At 44.2% G+C, this 19,101-nt stretch overlaps 1 protein-coding gene across 19 annotated transcripts in view; it reads left to right on the top strand.

The window, feature by feature from the left end:
• The window catches only part of LOC144495111 (microtubule-associated serine/threonine-protein kinase 4-like), a 462,554-nt gene that overhangs the window by 420,523 nt on the left and 22,930 nt on the right, over positions 1 to 19,101 (top strand). For all 19 annotated transcript variants that reach the window (XM_078215011.1, XM_078215009.1, XM_078215010.1 and 16 more), the window contains 6 exons: positions 2,583 to 2,748; positions 5,750 to 5,851; positions 8,415 to 8,537; positions 12,702 to 12,814; positions 15,500 to 15,648; positions 17,545 to 17,765. In XM_078215011.1, the coding sequence (XP_078071137.1) occupies positions 2,583 to 2,748; positions 5,750 to 5,851; positions 8,415 to 8,537; positions 12,702 to 12,814; positions 15,500 to 15,648; positions 17,545 to 17,765 (874 nt within the window). The remainder of the gene's footprint in view (positions 1 to 2,582; positions 2,749 to 5,749; positions 5,852 to 8,414; positions 8,538 to 12,701; positions 12,815 to 15,499; positions 15,649 to 17,544; positions 17,766 to 19,101) is intronic.

Here is a 19,101-nt window from a genome sequence, read left to right as displayed (position 1 = left end):
GGGCCAGTGGACAGTTCATTGGGGAGTAACGGGTAATGCAGTGTTATAGAAAGAGAAGAACTTAGAACTATCATCCTCACTAGAGAAAAATTCCTGACCAAATATTGGGATTAATGGCAGACAAGTCCCCAGGGTCTGACGGCCTACATCCTAGGGTCTTAAAGGAAGTAGCAGTGGATATAGTGGATCCATTGTTAGAATATTCCAAAATTTCCTGGATGCAGGGAAGATTCCAGTGGATTGGAAAAATGCGAACATAACGCCCTCATTCAAAAAGGGAGGGAGGCAAAATGCAGGAAAGTGTAGACCAGCAGTTTAACATTTGTTGTTGGAAAATTGTTTGAATCCATTATTGCGGAAGTAATAACAGGATATTTGTAAAGTCGAAACACAATCCATCAGAGTCAGCATGGTTTTATGAAGGGTAAAATATGTTTGACTAATGTACTAGAGTTCTTCGAAGATGTAACAAGCAAAGTGGCCAATGGCGATTTTGTAGATGTGGTATATCTGGACTTCCAGAAGGCATTTGATAAGGTGCCACACAAAAGGTTAATACACAAGGTAAGACCACATGGGGTTAAAGTAAATTAGTGGGTTTGGATAGAGGATTGGCTAATCAACAGAAAGCAAAGAGTTGGGATAAAGGAATCTTTTTCGGTTGGCAAGGTGTAACTAGTGGGTGCCACAGGGTTCAGTCCTCAGGCCCCAACTCTTTACAATTTATATTAATCACTTGGATGCAGGGTTAGAAGGCACTATAGCCAAATATACAGATGACACTAAAGTAGGTGGGATTGTAAGTTGAAATTAATTAAGGAATTTACAAATGGATATGGATAAGTTAGGTGAATGGGCCAAAATTTGGCAGCTGGAATTTAACGTGGACAAGTGTGAGGTTATCCATTTCAGTCTGAAAAATAGAAAGGCAACTTATTATCTAAATGGAAAGAAACGTAGTGCTTCGGTGCAGAGGGAACTGGCTGTCCTCGTGCATGAATCACAGAAAACTGGTCTACAGATACAGTAGATAATAAGGAAAGCAAATGGAATTTTGGCACTTCTTCCTAAAGGATAGAATATAAAAGTAGGGATGTTTGCTGCAACTGTGCAAGGAATTAGTTAGACTGCACCTGGAGGACTGTTGCAGTTTTGGTCCCCTTATTTGACGAAGAATATAGTTGCATTGGAGGCGTTTCAGAGGAGGTTCACTAGCTTGATTCCAGAGATGAGGGGTTTGACTTATGAAGAGAGATTGAGCAGTTTAGGCCGATACTCAAGAGTTTAGAAGAATGAAAGGAGATCTAATTGAGATACATCAGATGATGAAGGGGGTTGACAGGATAGACGTAGAAAGGATGTTTCCTCTTGTGGGGCAACCTAGAACGAGAGGTCATAATTTTAGGATAATAGGTAACAGATTTAAAACGGAGAGGGGGAGAAACTACTTCTCTCTAAAGTTGCTAATCTGTGGAATTCATTACCCGAGAGTGCGGTGGATGCCGGGACATTGAGTAAATGTAAAGAGGAGATAGACAGATTTTTAATTAGTGATGGGTTAAAGGGTTATGGAGAACGGACAGGAAAGTGAAGTTGAGGCTGAGATGAGATCAACCAGGATCTCAGTAGGCTGAATTGCCTACTCCTGCTCCTTATTATATTCTTATGAAATGGTGGAATAGAGGTAATATCACTAAAACCCAAGTTAATTCCAGGGCCATGGGCTCAAATCCCACAATGGCAGGAATTTAAATTCAATTAATCTGGAATAAAAAGCTAGTGGTGGTGCACGATACTATCATCGATTGTTTCAAAAGCCCATCTGGTTCACTCATCTCCTTTCGGGAAGGAAATCTGTCGTCCTTACCTGGTCTGGCCTATATGTGACTCTAGGCCCACAGCAATGTGGTTGACTCTTCACCGTGCTCAGTTCAAGAACAATCGGGGACGGGCAGCAAATGCTGGTCAGCGATGTCCACATTTTATGAAAGAATAAAGAAAAAGAAAGTTAAAATCAGAACAGCACTGTACACTTTCCAATTTGAACCTGATGTTTTTGTGGGACACCTATCGGAAGGCAAACCAGTTCTTCTTTAAAAATGAAGATCATGCCTCCCCTTTCCGATCAGCCCAGTGACAAACAAGGCCAGAAGATGCCCCAAGTCATAAGTAAACTTAATTTACTGCCCACGCCAAATCTTAATCATTTAATCAACTGCTGGGAGCCATTTGGTTGGATCGCCAGGGAGGAATGCCTCACGCTTACCTAATGGTCAGCTAGCTAGGGCCTATGCACCTTGACTCCTGCCTGCAGACTCAGCTGACCATGTGCACAAAAGAGGAAAGATTTAATCTGCTCATAATTGAAATAAAAATACCAAATGGAAGAACCAGACAGGAAATTGCCCAACACCCATAAAGTATCAAGTTAGGTTAACCCTTTCTGCTGCCTCTATTGTAGGGGTACCAAGCTTTTACGGTCGCGTTCATTAAACTTTGTCACAAATGGTGTGAACTGCTTCACTGTTCGCTAACGCCACATTTACAACTCGTTCGTGCTGGTTTCTGTTGTTGTATTGCAGGTTTGTGGAACTCCAGAATACATAGCTCCGGAAGTAATCCTGCGGCAAGGGTATGGCAAACCAGTGGACTGGTGGGCCATGGGGATCATTCTTTATGAATTTGTTGTTGGATGTGTGCCTTTCTTTGGAGACACGCCTGAGGAGCTCTTTGGACAAGTGATTAGTGGTGAGCATCAAGAAATCTCCTAATGTACGAAGCTTGACACAAACAGGAAAAAAATTAATGGCAACAAGAATATACTGTGTGGCTTGAAGACAGGATATATTAGTCCCTCTGTTATTGATAGTATTTTTAGCATGTTTATCTAAGCTGTTTAAACTGGCAGTTGTTACTCTGTAATCCACAGCTATGCAGTAGAGATTATCATTGGAGACCATGCTAATTTAGCCACTTTGCATCTAAAATGAGCTGGCTTCACCTTTATCCACTTGACTCTGAATTTGAATCATAGAATCCCTACAGTGCAGGAGGAGGCTTTTTGGCCCCTCGAGTCTGCACTGGCTCTCTGACAGAGTATTTTACCAGCCCTATCCCTGTAACCCCAAATACTTACCATGGCTAATTCGCCTATTCCACACGTCCTGGGACACTAAGGGGCAATTTAGTAAGGCCAATCCACCTAACTTGCACATCTTGAGACACTAAAGGACAATTTAGCATCGCCAATCCACCTAACCTGCAAATTTTGGGATACTAATGGGCAATTTAGCATGGCCAATCTACCTAACCTGCACATCTTTGGACTGTGGGAGGAAACCGGAGCACCCGGAGGAAACCCACATAGACATGGGGAGAACGTGCAGACTCGACACAGACAGTAACCCGAGGCCGGAATTGAACCCGGGTCCCTGGTGCTATGAGGCAGCTGTGCCAACCACTGTGCTGCAGAAGGTTGGTTGGCTTATTGTACCTGTGTTTTTTTTTTTACACACAGTTATCAGCCACCAGTCTTTTGGAAAACTATTTTTTTCGTCCTTGGTAAAATGACTGATGTGCTCTGCAGAAACACCCCGACGATTATGGAGCGTCTGCACACCCAGCTGGCTGAACTGGGAACTGACGTGGCTTTTGGAATTTATTGCACCTTGAAGACTGCTTGCTTGAAATTCCAGAACTTTGGAAGGAATCACTTCAGCCAAACATAACTTCTTGCGTTCTTTGGAATGCATCCTGTTACATCGGCCTCCTTTCCACATTAATTACAAAATGCAGCATTTTTTGGTTAGAGAGATGACAGTCTATTCTAAGGGAGAATGGTTTCTCTGAACAATTCCTCAGCAAGAGACGTTGAACTATCTGAGAATAAAACAGAAAATATCGCAAATACTCAAAAAGAAATGGCGAAAGGTCGTTGACCTGCAACGCTAATTCTATCCACCCCCTCCCCCTCCCCACTCTGCGGATGCTGCCTGACCTGCTGAGTATTTCCAGCGTCTTCGGTTTTAATCTCAGATTTCTAGCACTGAGTGGAATCTTGTTTGTGTCTGTGAAAGTGTTGTCTTTGTTTAGGGATTCTGAGCTCACAGGAGTCTGGTTTTGAGCCAGACAATTGCAGCTACTGTAGTACTGCAGCGGTCCAGAGAGACACAAGTCAATTCCTTTCCATCTTGTTTTGTCGTGTGCTGCAGAGTGAGAGAGGCTGCGGGAATTGAGTGATTAATTAAGAGCATTGTGAATGGCCGTTGGTGCGCGATTGCTCATTTGCATATTCATGTATCATTTCCACATGATGTAATTACATTTATGGAGCAACCTGCTGGCTAAACAAACCAGAATAAATTTATTTCTAGATTGTGCGGCGTGTCCCATGGCCTTGAGCAGTTGTTAATAGAATTGCAAATTACGCCTGCAAAAAATAAATTTGGTGATCGCTAATTTCATTTTTTTTTTGTTACTGGAATCCAATTAAATTATAACCTCTGATTCATGGTTCATTTGTGTTTAGAAAATATATCTTTGCCCTTGCTTGGTACCATTTACAATGGCACTGTAATTGGGTGCGTCTGCCAGCTATTTTGTAATTAGTGTTAATATTTGTTTAAATGATTCATTGCACAGAACCCGGTATTGTTTAGCATTGTGTCAACAGCTTGAGGTGCAAGATTCGGAACAAATAATACAAATAAGTACTATCACTCTTTGTGCAATAGCACCTGGCTTCATTTCAGCATTGCCATCTTGCTCTCAAGTTTAAAGTTGATTTATTAGTGTCAAGTAGGCTTACATTAACACTGCAATGAAGTTACTGTGAAAGTCCCCCTAGTCGTCACACTCCAGCGCCTGTTCGGGTACACCGAGGGAGAATTTAGCACGGCCAATGCACCTAACCAGCATGTCGTTTGGACTGTGGGAAGAAACCGGAGCACCCGGAAGAAACCCACACAGACACAGAGAGAACGTGCAGACTCCACACAGACAGTGACCCAAGCCGGGAATCAAACCCGGGTTCCTGGCACTGTGAGGCAGCAGTGCTAACCACTGTACAAAGTGCAAAGTCTGTTGCATTGAAACCACTTCCACAGAGCTGGGTTGGCCAAGTTAGTCAGTGTGCTCATGAAAGTGAAGGATGCCAGTGCCCTTTCAGTATGTGTCCCCAGTTTCTTTAGGGTAGGAAAAATAAAAACCACAAATAAAAGGTCAACTCTGCTACCGGGCTCCAATTACTTGCTTTAAAGCTACCATTTAGTAATTTTTCCTTTTTCCCCGCACTTACTGTCCTTAATGGCCTCTCTTGGAAAGATAGCGTAAAGAGCTTGTGATGTACTTCACAGAGCCTGACATCTAACCTACAGTGCAGAGTTCTCCCAAGACTTTTGTCCATATGGCTAGTGTCATTGTGTGTGCTGTGGGAGCCAAGTGCGAGTTTGAAATGAACGTTCCATGGATTTGCATGTTGCCTCAAGTGGTTGGTACGAACAGGTCTTGATATTCTGATGGGGGATTTATCCACCAATAACACAACTCCACGAGCGGCAGCCATTTTTAAACCTTCAAGGTCATATTCAAACAAACTAGCCATGAAGAAATGGAAATGCAATGAGCCACTTTGCGGACTGCACTGCTAAGGCTCATTGGCTCAGTCAATAAGTTTATGGTGAAATTTAGTTTGGTGAAGATAGTTCTTTAATTCTAGCTAAGTTCTTTTTGTGTCTTTCTGCTTTCCTAGATGAAATAAATTGGCCAGAAGGGGATGAAGCTCCTGCCTCTGATGCTCAGGACCTCATCACCATCCTGCTCAGGCAGAACCCACTGGAGAGACTGGGGACAGGTACCATGAAGCCATTTGCATTATTAATACTCTGCAATTAGCACCTTGCTCTGAAAATCGCTGAATCTGAAAGCTCTTAAAACTGTGATCATCCTTCTATTGGTAATCAATTCTGTTTAATGGATTGGTGTTCCTTGTCATGTAAACCAAATATTGGCTTTTTAATATAACAAATTCTTCATGACCCATGCTCTGGTGACTTTGCATTGGACTAAACCGTGGAACATCTCCTGACTGCTCAGACTGGGCTTAACTTGTTCAGCGTACAAGATCAAAGCTGAATTATTTCTTAGAGAAGTTTTGTTTTCTCAAGTGCATTTTCTCATTGTTGCCATAAAATTATTTACTCAATCTATATTATTATTAATCTAAATTATTCTATTACTCTAAATTTTTAACTTTTTTTTTCTTTATTCTTTCGTGGGATGCGGCCGTCACGGACAAGGCCAGCATTTATTGCCCATCCCTAATTGTCCGAGGGCAGTTGAGAGCCAATCACATTGCTGTGGCTCTGGAGTCACGTGTAGGCCAGACCCGTTAAGGACGGCAGATTTCCTTCCCTAAAGGACATTAACGAATCAGATGGCTTTTTACGACAATAAACAATGGTTTCCTGGTCATCATTAGACTTCTAATTCCAGATTTTTATTGAATTCTGGTTTCGCCATCTGCTGTGGTGGGATTCAAACCTAGGTCCCCGAGAGCATTACCCTGGGTCTCTGGATTACTAGTCCAGTGATAATACAATTACCTACATAATACAACTGCCCTGCCTCCCCCCATTTATATGCTAAATTGTTCCTAGTGTCAGGGTGACCAGAAGGATAAATACATGGGGTTACGGGGATAGGGCCTGGGTGGAATTGTCGTCGGTGCAGGCTTGATGTGGCGAATGGCCTCCTTCTGCGCTGTAGGATTCTATAATTCTATTTCAGTATAGCCAACAAGACCCAGATGTCACATCTTGAAAAGTTGCAATGACAAAAAGTTACAACTCTGCTGTGGAACTAATTTGGTTATGCCCTCGGATGGTGCTGTTCAGTCCAGGAAAGTTTGTGACCATGAAATCTGGGAAGTTTCTGCCATTGTAGCAAAAACTGGTCCACTTATTTTACTAACTCGGAAATTGGATCTTATGCCAACAAGGGCCATATGTTATTTTGATTAAAGCTTGAAATGAGCAATTTATTGATGATAAATGTGGAATACAGCGCCTGGGTATTTTTCAATGAGTTCCTCCAGAACCGCACAAGTTAGTTTAATATAACTAATAAACAGCATACCAAGCACTGCAGCAGACAGTTGAGTGAAGGAAAAAATATTGATCCAAAGTTGTTCCCTTAGTAGACAGATTTTCCATTTAATGAGTACTGTACGTGTGAGTAAGCATTATATGATTGAATTTAGATAACTTTCTCACTGAGATTGAGGAGCAAAAGTCATTTATTCCAAAGACATATGGACAGAGTATGATTGCAGCCTGATTATGCATGCACCTGAACCATGAATGAGGACAAGCAAAAACATTTACATCTTCAGTATGCTTACTCCTTTTCAGCATCAGTTTTTAGGCGTTGAATAGGTAGCCAAGCTTCAGAAAATAGTCGTCATTTCTGTATAGCCAAAGAACTTTAGAATTGTAGAGGGTGGTAGCAGAGGAGGAGACCAGTCAGCCCATTATAGCAGTGTTAACACTTTGTGACAGCATTCCAAAACAAATGCCACTGCCCTTCTCTCTCCCCATGGCCCCTGTATCCCGAGGATCTTCCTCTGGTATAACCTTCCCATCGCCCCATTATTGGCAGTTTGGTCTGCAGCTATCTGGACTTTGCGCTCTGGAATTTCCACTCCCCGTCCCTCTCCCACCTGCCCCCTTCACTCTCCTCTTTAAGACTCTCCTTCAAACCTGCCTGTTGGACCAAGCTTTGTGGTCACTTGAATGTCTGCTCCTTTGCCTCCTCACTCATTGCATCTGAAGTGATTCTGTGAAACATTTTGGGACACACAGTTTTCTATATTGAAGGCATTATATATAAATACAAGCGGTTCTTGTCCTACCTTAGCAATTTGGTGGCGACACAGTGGTTCACTGCCACACAGCTTCAGGGATCTGGATTCAATTCCAGCCTTGGATGATGGTCCGTGTGGGGTTTGGACATTCTCCCCGAGTCTCCGAAGGTTTCCTCTGGGTGCTTCGGTTTCCCCCCTCAGTCCAACGATGCGCAGGTTAAATGGATTGACCATGTTAAATTGCCCCTTAGTGGTCCAAGATATGTAGGTTAGATGGATTAGCCATGGGAAATGTGTGGGGTTTTGGGAATAGGGCAGGGAAGAGGGATTGGGTCAGAGAGTTGGTGCGGACTCGATAGTCTGAATGACCTCTTCGGCAGTGTAGGAATTCTATGATTCCATGTTCATGGGGTAAGCTTGAACATGGTGAGTTCAAACTTAAATGCAGTACATCAGTACTCCTGATCATGTTCTTGGTTTTTCTGCATGACCCATTTTAACTTGAACCCTAGCTTTGACTTTTTTCTTCTTCTCCGCTCTCTTGCTCCATCAGGTGGTGCCTATGAGGTAAAGCAGCACAATTTCTTCCGTGGCTTAGACTGGAATGGACTTCTGAGGCAGAAAGCAGAATTTATTCCTCAGCTGGAGTCAGAGGATGACACAAGCTATTTTGACAGTAAGTGTGAGAAGCACCAAAACCTTCACTTGTGCCAACTTTCTGGATAAAATATTGCAGATTGTAGGCATTGCCCAATTCTCAGATTTTCAAAGATTCCTGTTTTATCATCAAACTTTAGCAGTGGTTAGCACTGCTGCCTCACAGCGCCAGGGACCCGGGTTTGATTCCTGGCTTGGGTCACTCTCTGTGTGGAGTTTGCACGTTCTCCTCGTGTCTGCATGGGTTTCCTCCGGGTGCTCCGGTTTCTTCCCACAGTCCAAAGATGTGCAAGTTAGGTTGATTGGCCATGCTTAATTGAACCTAGTGTCAGGTAGTTAGTAGGGCAAATAAATAGGGTTATGGGGATTGTGGTCGGTGCAGACTCACTGGGCCGAATGGCCTCCTTCTGCACTGTAGGGATTCTATGAAACTATGTAGTGATCAGGGAATCCGGTTTCATTTTTACACTGATTGATAGATTTCCTCTGCTTAGCACCATTAATGTGGTCTATTCCTGCAATCTGCATTTCCGAAGTGATGCAGTACATAATGAGGAATGCTGCTAGGAATCCAGTGTGGATATGAAAGAAATGGAAGTTATTTTTAGGTCGGGTTTGGACTCCGAGAGGGAATCAAGCGGGTGGAAGAGCGGGAAGGAGCCAAGGCCTCCACTAACCCCAGCAACAGCAGGAGGCCAGGAGATTTTACCAGAGTTTGCCCAAACGCCACCCCCATCAGATGTCTCCCTGAAACTAGGGGCTGGCGGGTGGGACCAGGAGGTTGCCAGCTAGGGCGGAAGGTATGGTCCCTGGCACTTGGATAAATCAAAGGGAAGCGGAGTAGGTGGAGAATCGGCTGTTTGAGAGGTGGGGGAGCAGTTGAGGCCTAAACTTTCACTGCCAATTTCTTTTTAGAAAACAGAAAACCACTTGCCTCTTTTACACTCTTCTATTGCTGGTTGTCTTCCTGTTAGTTGCCCAGCGTGCCTTCAGCCTTGGAAGGACAGCAGCCCCATAAGCAGAGCTGGGCACTGCCGTTGTTGGGAGGAGGTGGTGTTTGTAGAGGTCACAATTTATTGAAATAAGCAGTGGCTGCTGCTGTAAAGCCAACCCTGTGGAAGGGAAAGCCCTCCCTCCACAGGATGGCCTGTCGGTGAAGGTAGTTGTGGTGGGGGGTTAAAACAGGAGGCATCCACAGGCCCCCCAGTTAACTCATCCAGTTTGAATACCCACTGCTGCTGAGCAGGTAATTTCTCAGGTGTTGACCTGCCTCCAGGAAGATTGACTCCAGAAGGAATACATCTGTCTGCCGACCTGACACGACTTTCCCTGAAGGTCTTCACTTTCCAGCCTTGTGGGCCACCCAGGTGACACCTGGAAGATTCCACTCAATGCGTCAAATCTTGCCTATTGCTGAAATTTCCCAGCGGCAGGATCTTTAGTCCCATAAATGATTGTATGTGAAGCAGTTTGGAAGGCAGTAGATAAGTTTATTTATTCGTGTCACAAGTAGGCTTACATTAACACTGCAATAACGTTACTGTGAAAATCCCCTAGTCGCCACACTCCGGCGCCTGAGGGAGAATTTAGCATGGCCAATGCACCTAACCAGCACGTTTTTCGGACTGTGGGAGGAAACCCACGCAGACACGGGGAGAACGTGCAGACTCCACACAGACAGTGACCCAAGCCGGGAATCGAAACCAGATCCCTGGCTGTGAGGCAGCAGTGCTAACCACTGTGCCACCGTGCCATGATGGGAAAGCTTTTGGAAACAATAATCCGAGACAAAATTAATCATCACTTGGACAAGTATGGATTAGTTAAGGAAAGTCAGCACCGGTTTGTTAAAGACAAATCACGTTTTAAGAACAAAGAACAATACAGCACAGGAACAGGCCCTTCGGCCCTCCAAGCCCGCGCCGCTCCCTGGTCCAAACTAGACCATTCTTTTGTATCCCTCCATTTCCACTCCGTTCATGTGGCTATCTAGATAAGTCTTAAACGTGTGTCCACCTCCACCACCTTGCCTGGCAGAGCATTCCAGGCCCCCACCACCCTCTGTGTAAAATACGTCCTTCTGATATCCGTGTTAAACCTCCCCCCCCCCACCTTGAACCTATGACCCCTTGTGAACGTCACCACTGACCTGGGAAAAAGCTTCCCACCGTTCACCCTATCTATGCCTTTCATAATTTTATACACCTCTATTAGGTCACCCCTCATCCTCCGTCTTTCCAGTGAGAACAACCCCAGTTTACCCAATCTCTCCTCATAACTAAGCCCTTCCATACCAGGCAACATCCTGGTAAACCTCCTCTGCACTCTCTCTAAAGCCTCCACGTCCTTCTGGTAGTGTGGCGACCAGAACTGGGCGCAGTATTCCAAATGCGGCTGAACCAACGTTCTATACAACTGCAACATCAGACCCCAACTTTTATACTCTATGCCCCGTCCTATAAAGGCAAGCATGCCATATGCCTTATTCACTACCTTCTCCACCTGTGACGTCACCTTCAAGGATCTGTGGACTTGCACACCCAGGTTTTGAGTAACTTGATTGAGTTTTTTTGATGAGGGTAATGCAGTTGATGTGGTGGATATGAACTTCTAAAAGTCCCTTGATAAAACGCCGCATCAGAATGTTTGTCAGCAAGTTGAAACCTTTGGTATAGAAGGGACAGTGGCAGCAAGGAGCCAAGTTGGCTAAGTGACAGGAAGTGGAGTAGTTGTGAATGGTTGTTTTTCAGTCCAGAGGAAGGTAAATAGTAGGGTTCCTGAGGGATGGGTAGTTAAATAGACTTGGGTATGCAGAGCACAATTGCAAAATTTGCAGATGACAAAACTTGGCAATATTGTGAACTGTGAGGAGGATGATGGTGGGCTTCCCGAGGCTAGACATGTGGCAGATGAAATTTAATGAAGAGAAATGTGAAGTGATTCATTTCGGTAGGAAGAATCAGGGAAGACAAAATAAAATAAAAGATGCAATTCCAAAGTGGGCGCAGTAGCAGAAAGAGCTGGGATATTTATAACCTTTGAAGGTTTGGAAAACAGTTGCTATGACACCTGGAATTTTAGGCTTTAATAAGTGAAGGTGTAAAGTACAAAAGCAGCAAGGTTATAGTGGACCTTCATAAGACACTGCTTAGTCCTCAAATCCAGTATTCAGACCAGTCCTGGCACCACTCTTCAGGGAGGCTGTGAAACCATTAGAAGGGATGCAGATAAGATTTGCAGGAATAGTTCCATCGATCAGTTACTAACATAGATTGGAGAAGCTGGATTGTGCTCTTCAGAGAAGAGATTTGACAGAGGTGTTCAAAATCATGAGGGGTCTTGACAGAGGAGACAGATCAAATTCCATCTCCAGTCCAAAGATGTGCGGGTTAGGTTGATTGGCCAGGTTAAAAATTGCCCCTTAGAGTCCTGAGATGCGTAGGTTAGAGGGATTAGTGGGTAAAATATGTGGGGGTAGGGCCTGGGTGGGATTGTGGTCAGTGCAGACTCGATGGGCCGAATGGCCTCCTTCTGCACTGTAGGGATTCTGTGATTCAAAACTGCTCCCGTTTGTGGAAGGGTTGAGAACCAGAGGACACCAACTTAAGGTGATTAAGGCAAAAGAACCAGAGGCAATATGAGGAAATTCTTTTTAATGGAGCAAGTGGTTTGTGTCTGGATAAAAGCAAATGACTGCGGATGCTGGAATCTGAAACCAAAAGAGAAAATGCTGGAAAATTTCAGCAGGTCTGGCAACACCTGTCAGGAGAGAAAAGAGCTGACATTTCGAGTCACCTTTGACAAAGGGTCATCTGGACTCGAAACATCAGCTCTTTTCTGTCCTTACAGATGCTGCCAGACCTGCTGAGATTTTCCAGCATTTTCGCTGGATAGTGTCTGGAATGCACTGCCTGGGATTGTGGTGGAGGCAGATTCAATCGCAGCTTTCCAAAAGAAGTTGCTTCATTATCTGAAGATAAAAAATTTGCAGAGCTACAGAAAAAAAGGGTGTGGGATTAGTCAAGTAACTCTTACCTGGGGCCAGCACAACACAATGGGCTGAATGGCTTTCTTTGTTATCCCCGTTCTATGATTTAACGTTGTGTAAATACAAGCCTGTGGTTTTTGATTTTGTCTTGTAATTTGTGCCACATTTGATTTTCTTTCCTCAAATTTCATTTAGCTCGGTCTGAGAGATACCATCATATGGAAACTGAGGAAGAGGATGAGACAAACGAGGAGAATTTTAATTTGGAAATAGGACAGTTTTCATCATGCTCCCATCGATTTAGCAAAGTGAGTACAGTTAGATGGCACATTCCTGTATTGATTTATATCTTTAGATCCTGTTCTTAAGACAACTGACTCTGTTCTGAATCTGCATGCTGACTTTGATAACATCGTTTGCAGACAGGTCTCCTATTCACTTGTGTGCGGATGGCACACAGCTCCATCTACCTTGAACCCATTGTTGCTATCAGGCCACTGGCATCCAACTATTGGATGAGCTATAAATTCTCCGGTTACACTTCAAGTACACCCGTAGCCCTCATCTTTGAACCCTATCTCAAATTCCGTAACTTCACCACTGACTCCATTTCCCCCCTTGGCTACTGTCTCCGTTTAGCCAGACTGTTTGGAACCTGTCTGACCTTGAGTTTCTCAGGATCACATTCTCTCCATTACAAAGACCACCTGCTTCCATCTCTGTGGCATTGCCCATCTTAACCCATATACTATCCATTGAGAATCAGAGAATGGTTATTCTCTGATTAGGGATTCTCTAATTCAGAGAATTAGGGGTTATAGGGATCAGGCGGGTAAGTGGAACTGATCCACTTCAGATCAGCCATGATCTTATTGAATGGCGGGGCAGGCTCGAGGGGCTAGATGGCCTACTCCTGCTCCTATTTCTTATGTTCTTATGTCATGACTCAGAAGGAAGCCGTTTTGTCCATCATATCCAGGTCACCTTCCCGTAAGATCTATTCAGTGAGTCCCATTCCCTTCCTGTTCCCTATAGCCTGCACATTTTTCCTATTTGGGTCATGCAATTCCCTCTTGAAAGCCATTAAAGTTTTTCCTCGTGTTGCCTCTGGTTCTTTTACCAATCACTTTAAATCTGTGTCCTTTGGTTTTTGGCCCTTCCGCCAATGGGAACAGTTTCAGTTTGTTTACTCTGTCCAGTCCCCTCATGATTTTGGGCATCTCCATCCTATGTCCTCTTAAGCTTCTCCTCTCTGAAGAGAACAGCACCAATTTCTCCAGTTGATTCTCTCACTGAAGTCTCTCATCCCTGGAACCAATGCTTATAAATCTTTTCTATACCCACTTCAATGCCCTTACACCCTTCCTAAAATGTAGTCCCCAGAATTGTACACAGTATTCCAGTTGAGCACGAATCAGTGTTTTTTAAAGGTTCACGGTAACCTCTTTGCTTCTGCACCGTATGGGTAGGATTTACAGCCTCGCTCATCCTGAAACCGTAAAATTCCGCTCGAGGTCAACGGATCTTCCCATGGTCCACCCCCTCGCCCACTCCAATTCCCATGGCGGCTGGGACAGTAAAGTTCCAGCCTATGCCTCTATTTAGAAAATACAGAATGTCATATGCCTTAAGAGCCACTTTCTCAGCCTGTCCTGCCACCTTCAATGATTTGTGTGTATATAGCGTCCAGGTCGCTCTTTCTCCTGCAATCCCTTTAGAATTGTATCCTTGGTTTTGTATTGCCTTTCCTCATTTTTCCTACCAAGGTGTATCACTTCCCGTTTCTCTGCATTGAATTTCACCTGCTGTTAAAAGTATCACCTCTGCTTCCACCCTCTATAAACCTCTGCGGAACCCAGACTCTGCTGCTTCTGTATTATTCTGCTGCTTTTTGTGCCCAGTTCAAGCAGGATGATGGCATGTCATCTGGAGGACCTCTGAGTTCCTGGTCTCTTACATACCGTCATTTTACTTTCCATTATAAGTAATCAAATTACACAACTACTGTTTTCAAATTACTGATCAAATTACACTAACTACTATTTTCAAGAAATAACTGTGGCCTGAATGTTTCACCCGGCAGGCGGGCCATGCTCAGCGAGCTCAGAAGCGGGCGCTAAATGCACTTCCGACCGCAATTGGCCCCGGGACACAATTTCACGCCGGCTGGCAATTAATGGGCAAGTTAGCGTGAAATGGGCACTGGGAAAAGCATTGTGCTCCAGGGAAAGGGAGGGATGATGACGGGTGCGGACAAAGGGGAGGGTGTGGCCTGGTGCCTCTAATGTGCTCCCTCAGGGGGAGGCAGCCATTGTGGAGCTGTCTCAGCGAGCAGCTGACCTATCAATTGCAGTGGAGAAACGCTGCAAAGAATGTCCAGGCAGCACATTCCAACACAAACCTCAGACGCTTGAAAACAATTTGATTTCTGCCCCAACTTCTCATCCTGCCCTGGATCCAGGTTGCAATTAAAAGGTGAAGGCTGCCTGGCCCATCGGCCAACCGTAAAGCAGACAGGCCAATTTAGCTTGGCCCCCTTATTGGGGCTTGATTGTCAGCGGGTGTGCTTTTGACTCTCGTGCGTGCCTGTCGACTGAAATATCCCGATGATGTCGGGATGCGTGTCCAACGTCTTCTTGTAAGATTCTGCCCACTTCCAGGTAGGGCGCACGCCCGCCTGAGCAATGTAAAATTCTTGACCTGCTTGTTGGGTTAACAAGTATATCGCCACGCAGTGACTTGAAACAATGTAAACCGTGCCCATTGAGCCGTGTGTCAGTGCAGCTAAAACTCTCTGGTGGATAATTTTGGAATTTGGTACGAAATCCAGTTTACTTGAATTGACACTTTTAGGATTTGTTTTCATCAAAAGGTCCTAGGGGAGAACCTCTTCTCACCAGCCTCACCGTGTTTTAAAACCCCATTATCCTGTGTGGCCTTCTAAAATGTTAAAATAATTACAAAATATACCAGTCAAACTATTTTCTCTCCAGGTTTACAAAAGCATGGACCGAATCTCTCACGTTGATGAGAAAATATATACTGAGAGGAATCGAGGGGAGCGTGACAGTACAGGCGGCAAATTAAAAAAGGCTAATACACTGCACGTTGACTCAATTACCTGGATTCCTGATTCTGAAATGTAAGTATTGCTAATTTGAGTGAAATCTATCCTCTTTAGGTTTTCATCGTGTTTCAAGCAGCCCTTTAACTGTACATTCTGTCTGCCAACATCAGTTAATTAAATGCAAAGTGTTTTTCAAACCTAATGCAGACCTGGTTGCAAAGTGGCCAGAGCTTGGAACAGAATATTCAAGGGTATTTGAGATTTCGGCAGGATGGGAAGAAAGGAAAAGGAGATGGGGTAGCTCTGTTAATAAAGGATTAAATCAGCACAGCAGTGAGAAATGATCGTGGCTCAGACATTAGGTGGAGTTACAAAATAGGAAGAAGGTGCCACAGTGGTTAGCACTGCTGCCTCACAGCTCCAGGGACCTGGGTTCGATTCCCGGCTTGGGTCACTGTCTGTGCAGAGTTTGTATGTTCTCCCCATGTCTGCATGGGTTTCCTCCGGGTGCTCTGGTTTCCTCCCACAGTCCAAAGATGTGCTGGTTAGGTGGATTGGCCATGCTAAATTACCCATAGTGTCCTGGGATGTTTAGGTTAGAGGGATTAGCGGGGTAAATGTGTGGGGTTGTGGTGATAGGGCCTGGGGTGGGATTATTGTCAGTGCAGACTCAATGGGCCGAATGGCCTCATTCTTCACTGTAGGGATTCTATGATTCTATGCATTGAAGGGAGTAGTTTATAGGTCCCCTAACACCAACAACATCATAAGACAGTATAAATGCATAAATAATGGGAGGCTTGTAAGAAAGGTACTACAATAATTGTGGGTGCTTTTAATCTTCATATAGATTGGACAAATCAAATTAGCAAAAGTAGGGAGACAGAAAGCAGGATATTTTAGGGCAGTTAGCCTAATGCTGGGAAAATGCTAGAATCCATTATTAAGGAAGTAGTAGCCAGACATTTAGAAAACCATAATATAATCACGCAGAGTCAACATGGTTTTCTAGAAGGGAAAGTGTGATGGACAGATTTATTAGAGGTCTTTGAAGATGTGACAAGCGGGGGTTGATGAAGAGGAATCAGATATAGTAAGGGGCCACGTAAAACATTATAACATAACATAGATAGGGTATTGACTAACTAACAGGAAACAGAGTCGGGGTGAATGAATCATATTCAGGTTGCCAAACGAACTAGTGAAGTGCCATAGGGGCCTCGCCATTTATAATCTATATTGATGACTTGTATAAAAGGACCGAGTGTATTATAGCCAAATTTGTTGTTGAAAGAAAGATAGGAAAGTGAGTTACAAGGAGAACACAGAGTCAGCAAAGGCATATGATTTGATTTGATTTATTATTGTCACATGTATTGGGATGCAGTGAGAAGTATTGTTTCTTGTGTGCTGTGCAGACAAAAACATACCGTTCATAAAGTACATAGGGAAAAGGGAAAGGATAGAATGTAGCGTTGCAGTTACAGGTTGGGTGAAATGAAAGATTAGCTTAATATATGATAGGACCGTTCAAAGTCTGATGTCTGATGGCATATGGATAGGTTAAGTGAGTGGGTAAAGATTTGGGTACAATGTGGGAAAATGTGAGCTTGACCACCTCAGAGAGAAGAACAGAAAAGTAGTGATTGGCCTGAAAAAGCACCTGCTGAATGTTCTCCAAACGAAATTTAACACATGTTTCAAGAAAGTGGGGAACTACCTGAAGGAACAAAATTCCTTGCAAGGAAGATTGCAGTAAAGTGTTGCCTAACGTAAAGTGTTTCACCGTTTAAAGAAAACCTTTCTTTCGTCCAATCCCAATTATTTGAGCAGATTTAAATGCAGTTAGAAAGAACGGGTGTAAGAATGCAGTTTCTTATGGTTCACCTTTTAATTGTAAATACATTGGGATTGTAGAAATGCAGAAATTGAGTAGTAAAACATAATGTGTCGTCCTTTTGCTGCCTTTAGGCAACACCTATCTCTATCTCACACACCAAGTGGTGAGAACAACAACTGTTACCAGCGTTCTGGGATGCTGCCAAGCTTCGCTATCTCTGCCGAGGATGACGAATCTTTATCTCAGGAGGACTCTCACAGGGATCAGGAGAAGACCATGTTTTCCATTGGCACATCTCAGGATGAGATCGATGCAACTACCCCCAGCACCATCAGTAGTTCTACCCTTTCAGGTACCTGTCTAAAGAAAAATATTTGAATTTTAATGTAAGGAATCACACATAGTGTGAGGCACGAGTCACATGCAAGACCAGACTAAACCAGGTAGAGTGTCATCTCTGACGGACATGAGGTAGTTTCACAGCAATTTGGCAAATTTCCTGGTCATTTTCCTGGTACCAGCCTGCAGATTAACTTCAGTTTCACAACTTGCCATGGTCGGATTTGAACTCTCTCACCCTGCATTGATATTCCAGTGCCATAACCACTCTGCTCACCATAGAGAAACCCTACAGTGCAGAAGGAGGCTATTCGGCCCATCGAGTCTGCACCGACCACAATCCCACCCTGGCCCTACCCCCACATATTTACCCGCTAATCCCTCTAACCTACACATCTCAGGACTCTAAGGGGCAATTTTTAACCTGGCCAATCAACCTAACCCGCACATCTTTGGACTGTGGGAGGAAACCGGAGCACCCGGAGAAAACCCACGCAGACACGAGGAGAATGTGCAAACTCCAACATGCGCATCAAAATTGAGATCAGCTCCCATCGGAACTCCGGAGAATATTGTCGGAATATTACCACCTCTCCCACCCAAGGCCAACAGAGAATGCCGTTCTGTGAGCCTCACCCGCCCCAATTCTGGGTAAAATTCCGGCCTATAAATCCAATTTACTCAGCCTCTCATTCCGCGAACCAGTCTAATGAATCCTTGTTATACTACCTACAAGACAAAGTATATCCATCCTTCAATAAGGAGACAAGATTAAGGAGGTCTTGCTACACTTGTGTGGGTTAGGGGATTAGCCATGGGTTACAGGGATGGAGGGGTGGGGTAGCAAGGTACACTGTCAGAGAGCCGGTGCAGATGCTGAATGGCCTCTTCATCACTGTAGGGATCCTATGACTTGTACAGGGCTTTGGTGAGAACACACCTGGACTACTGTGCGCAGTTTTGATTTCTTTACTTATGGAAGGATGTATTTGCCTTAGAGGAGGTGTAACTAAGGTTCCTTTGATTGATTAGGGTTAGACCAGATAGATTCAGAAAGAATCTAGGGGTCATAGTTTGAGGATAAGGGATAAACCTTTTCGAACTGAGGTGAGGAGAAATTTCTTCACCCAGAGAGTGGTGAATGTGTGGAATTCACTACTGCCGAATTTAGTTAAGGCCAAAACGTCTGATTTCAAGAAGAAATTAGATACAGCTCTTGGGGCTAAAGGGATCAAGGGGATGTGGGAGGAAGGGGAGGGATTAGGATATTGAATTCAGTGATCAGCCATGATCAAGATGAATGGCAGAGCAGGCTCAAAGGGCCAAATGGCCTCCTCCTGCTTCTAGTT

This window comes from Mustelus asterias, chromosome 6 (assembly GCF_964213995.1).
Source record: "Mustelus asterias chromosome 6, sMusAst1.hap1.1, whole genome shotgun sequence".
Taxonomy (NCBI): Eukaryota; Metazoa; Chordata; class Chondrichthyes; order Carcharhiniformes; family Triakidae; genus Mustelus; species Mustelus asterias.
The sequence above is the reverse complement of the archived record's forward strand: the minus strand, read 5'-3'. Positions and strand labels throughout refer to the sequence as shown.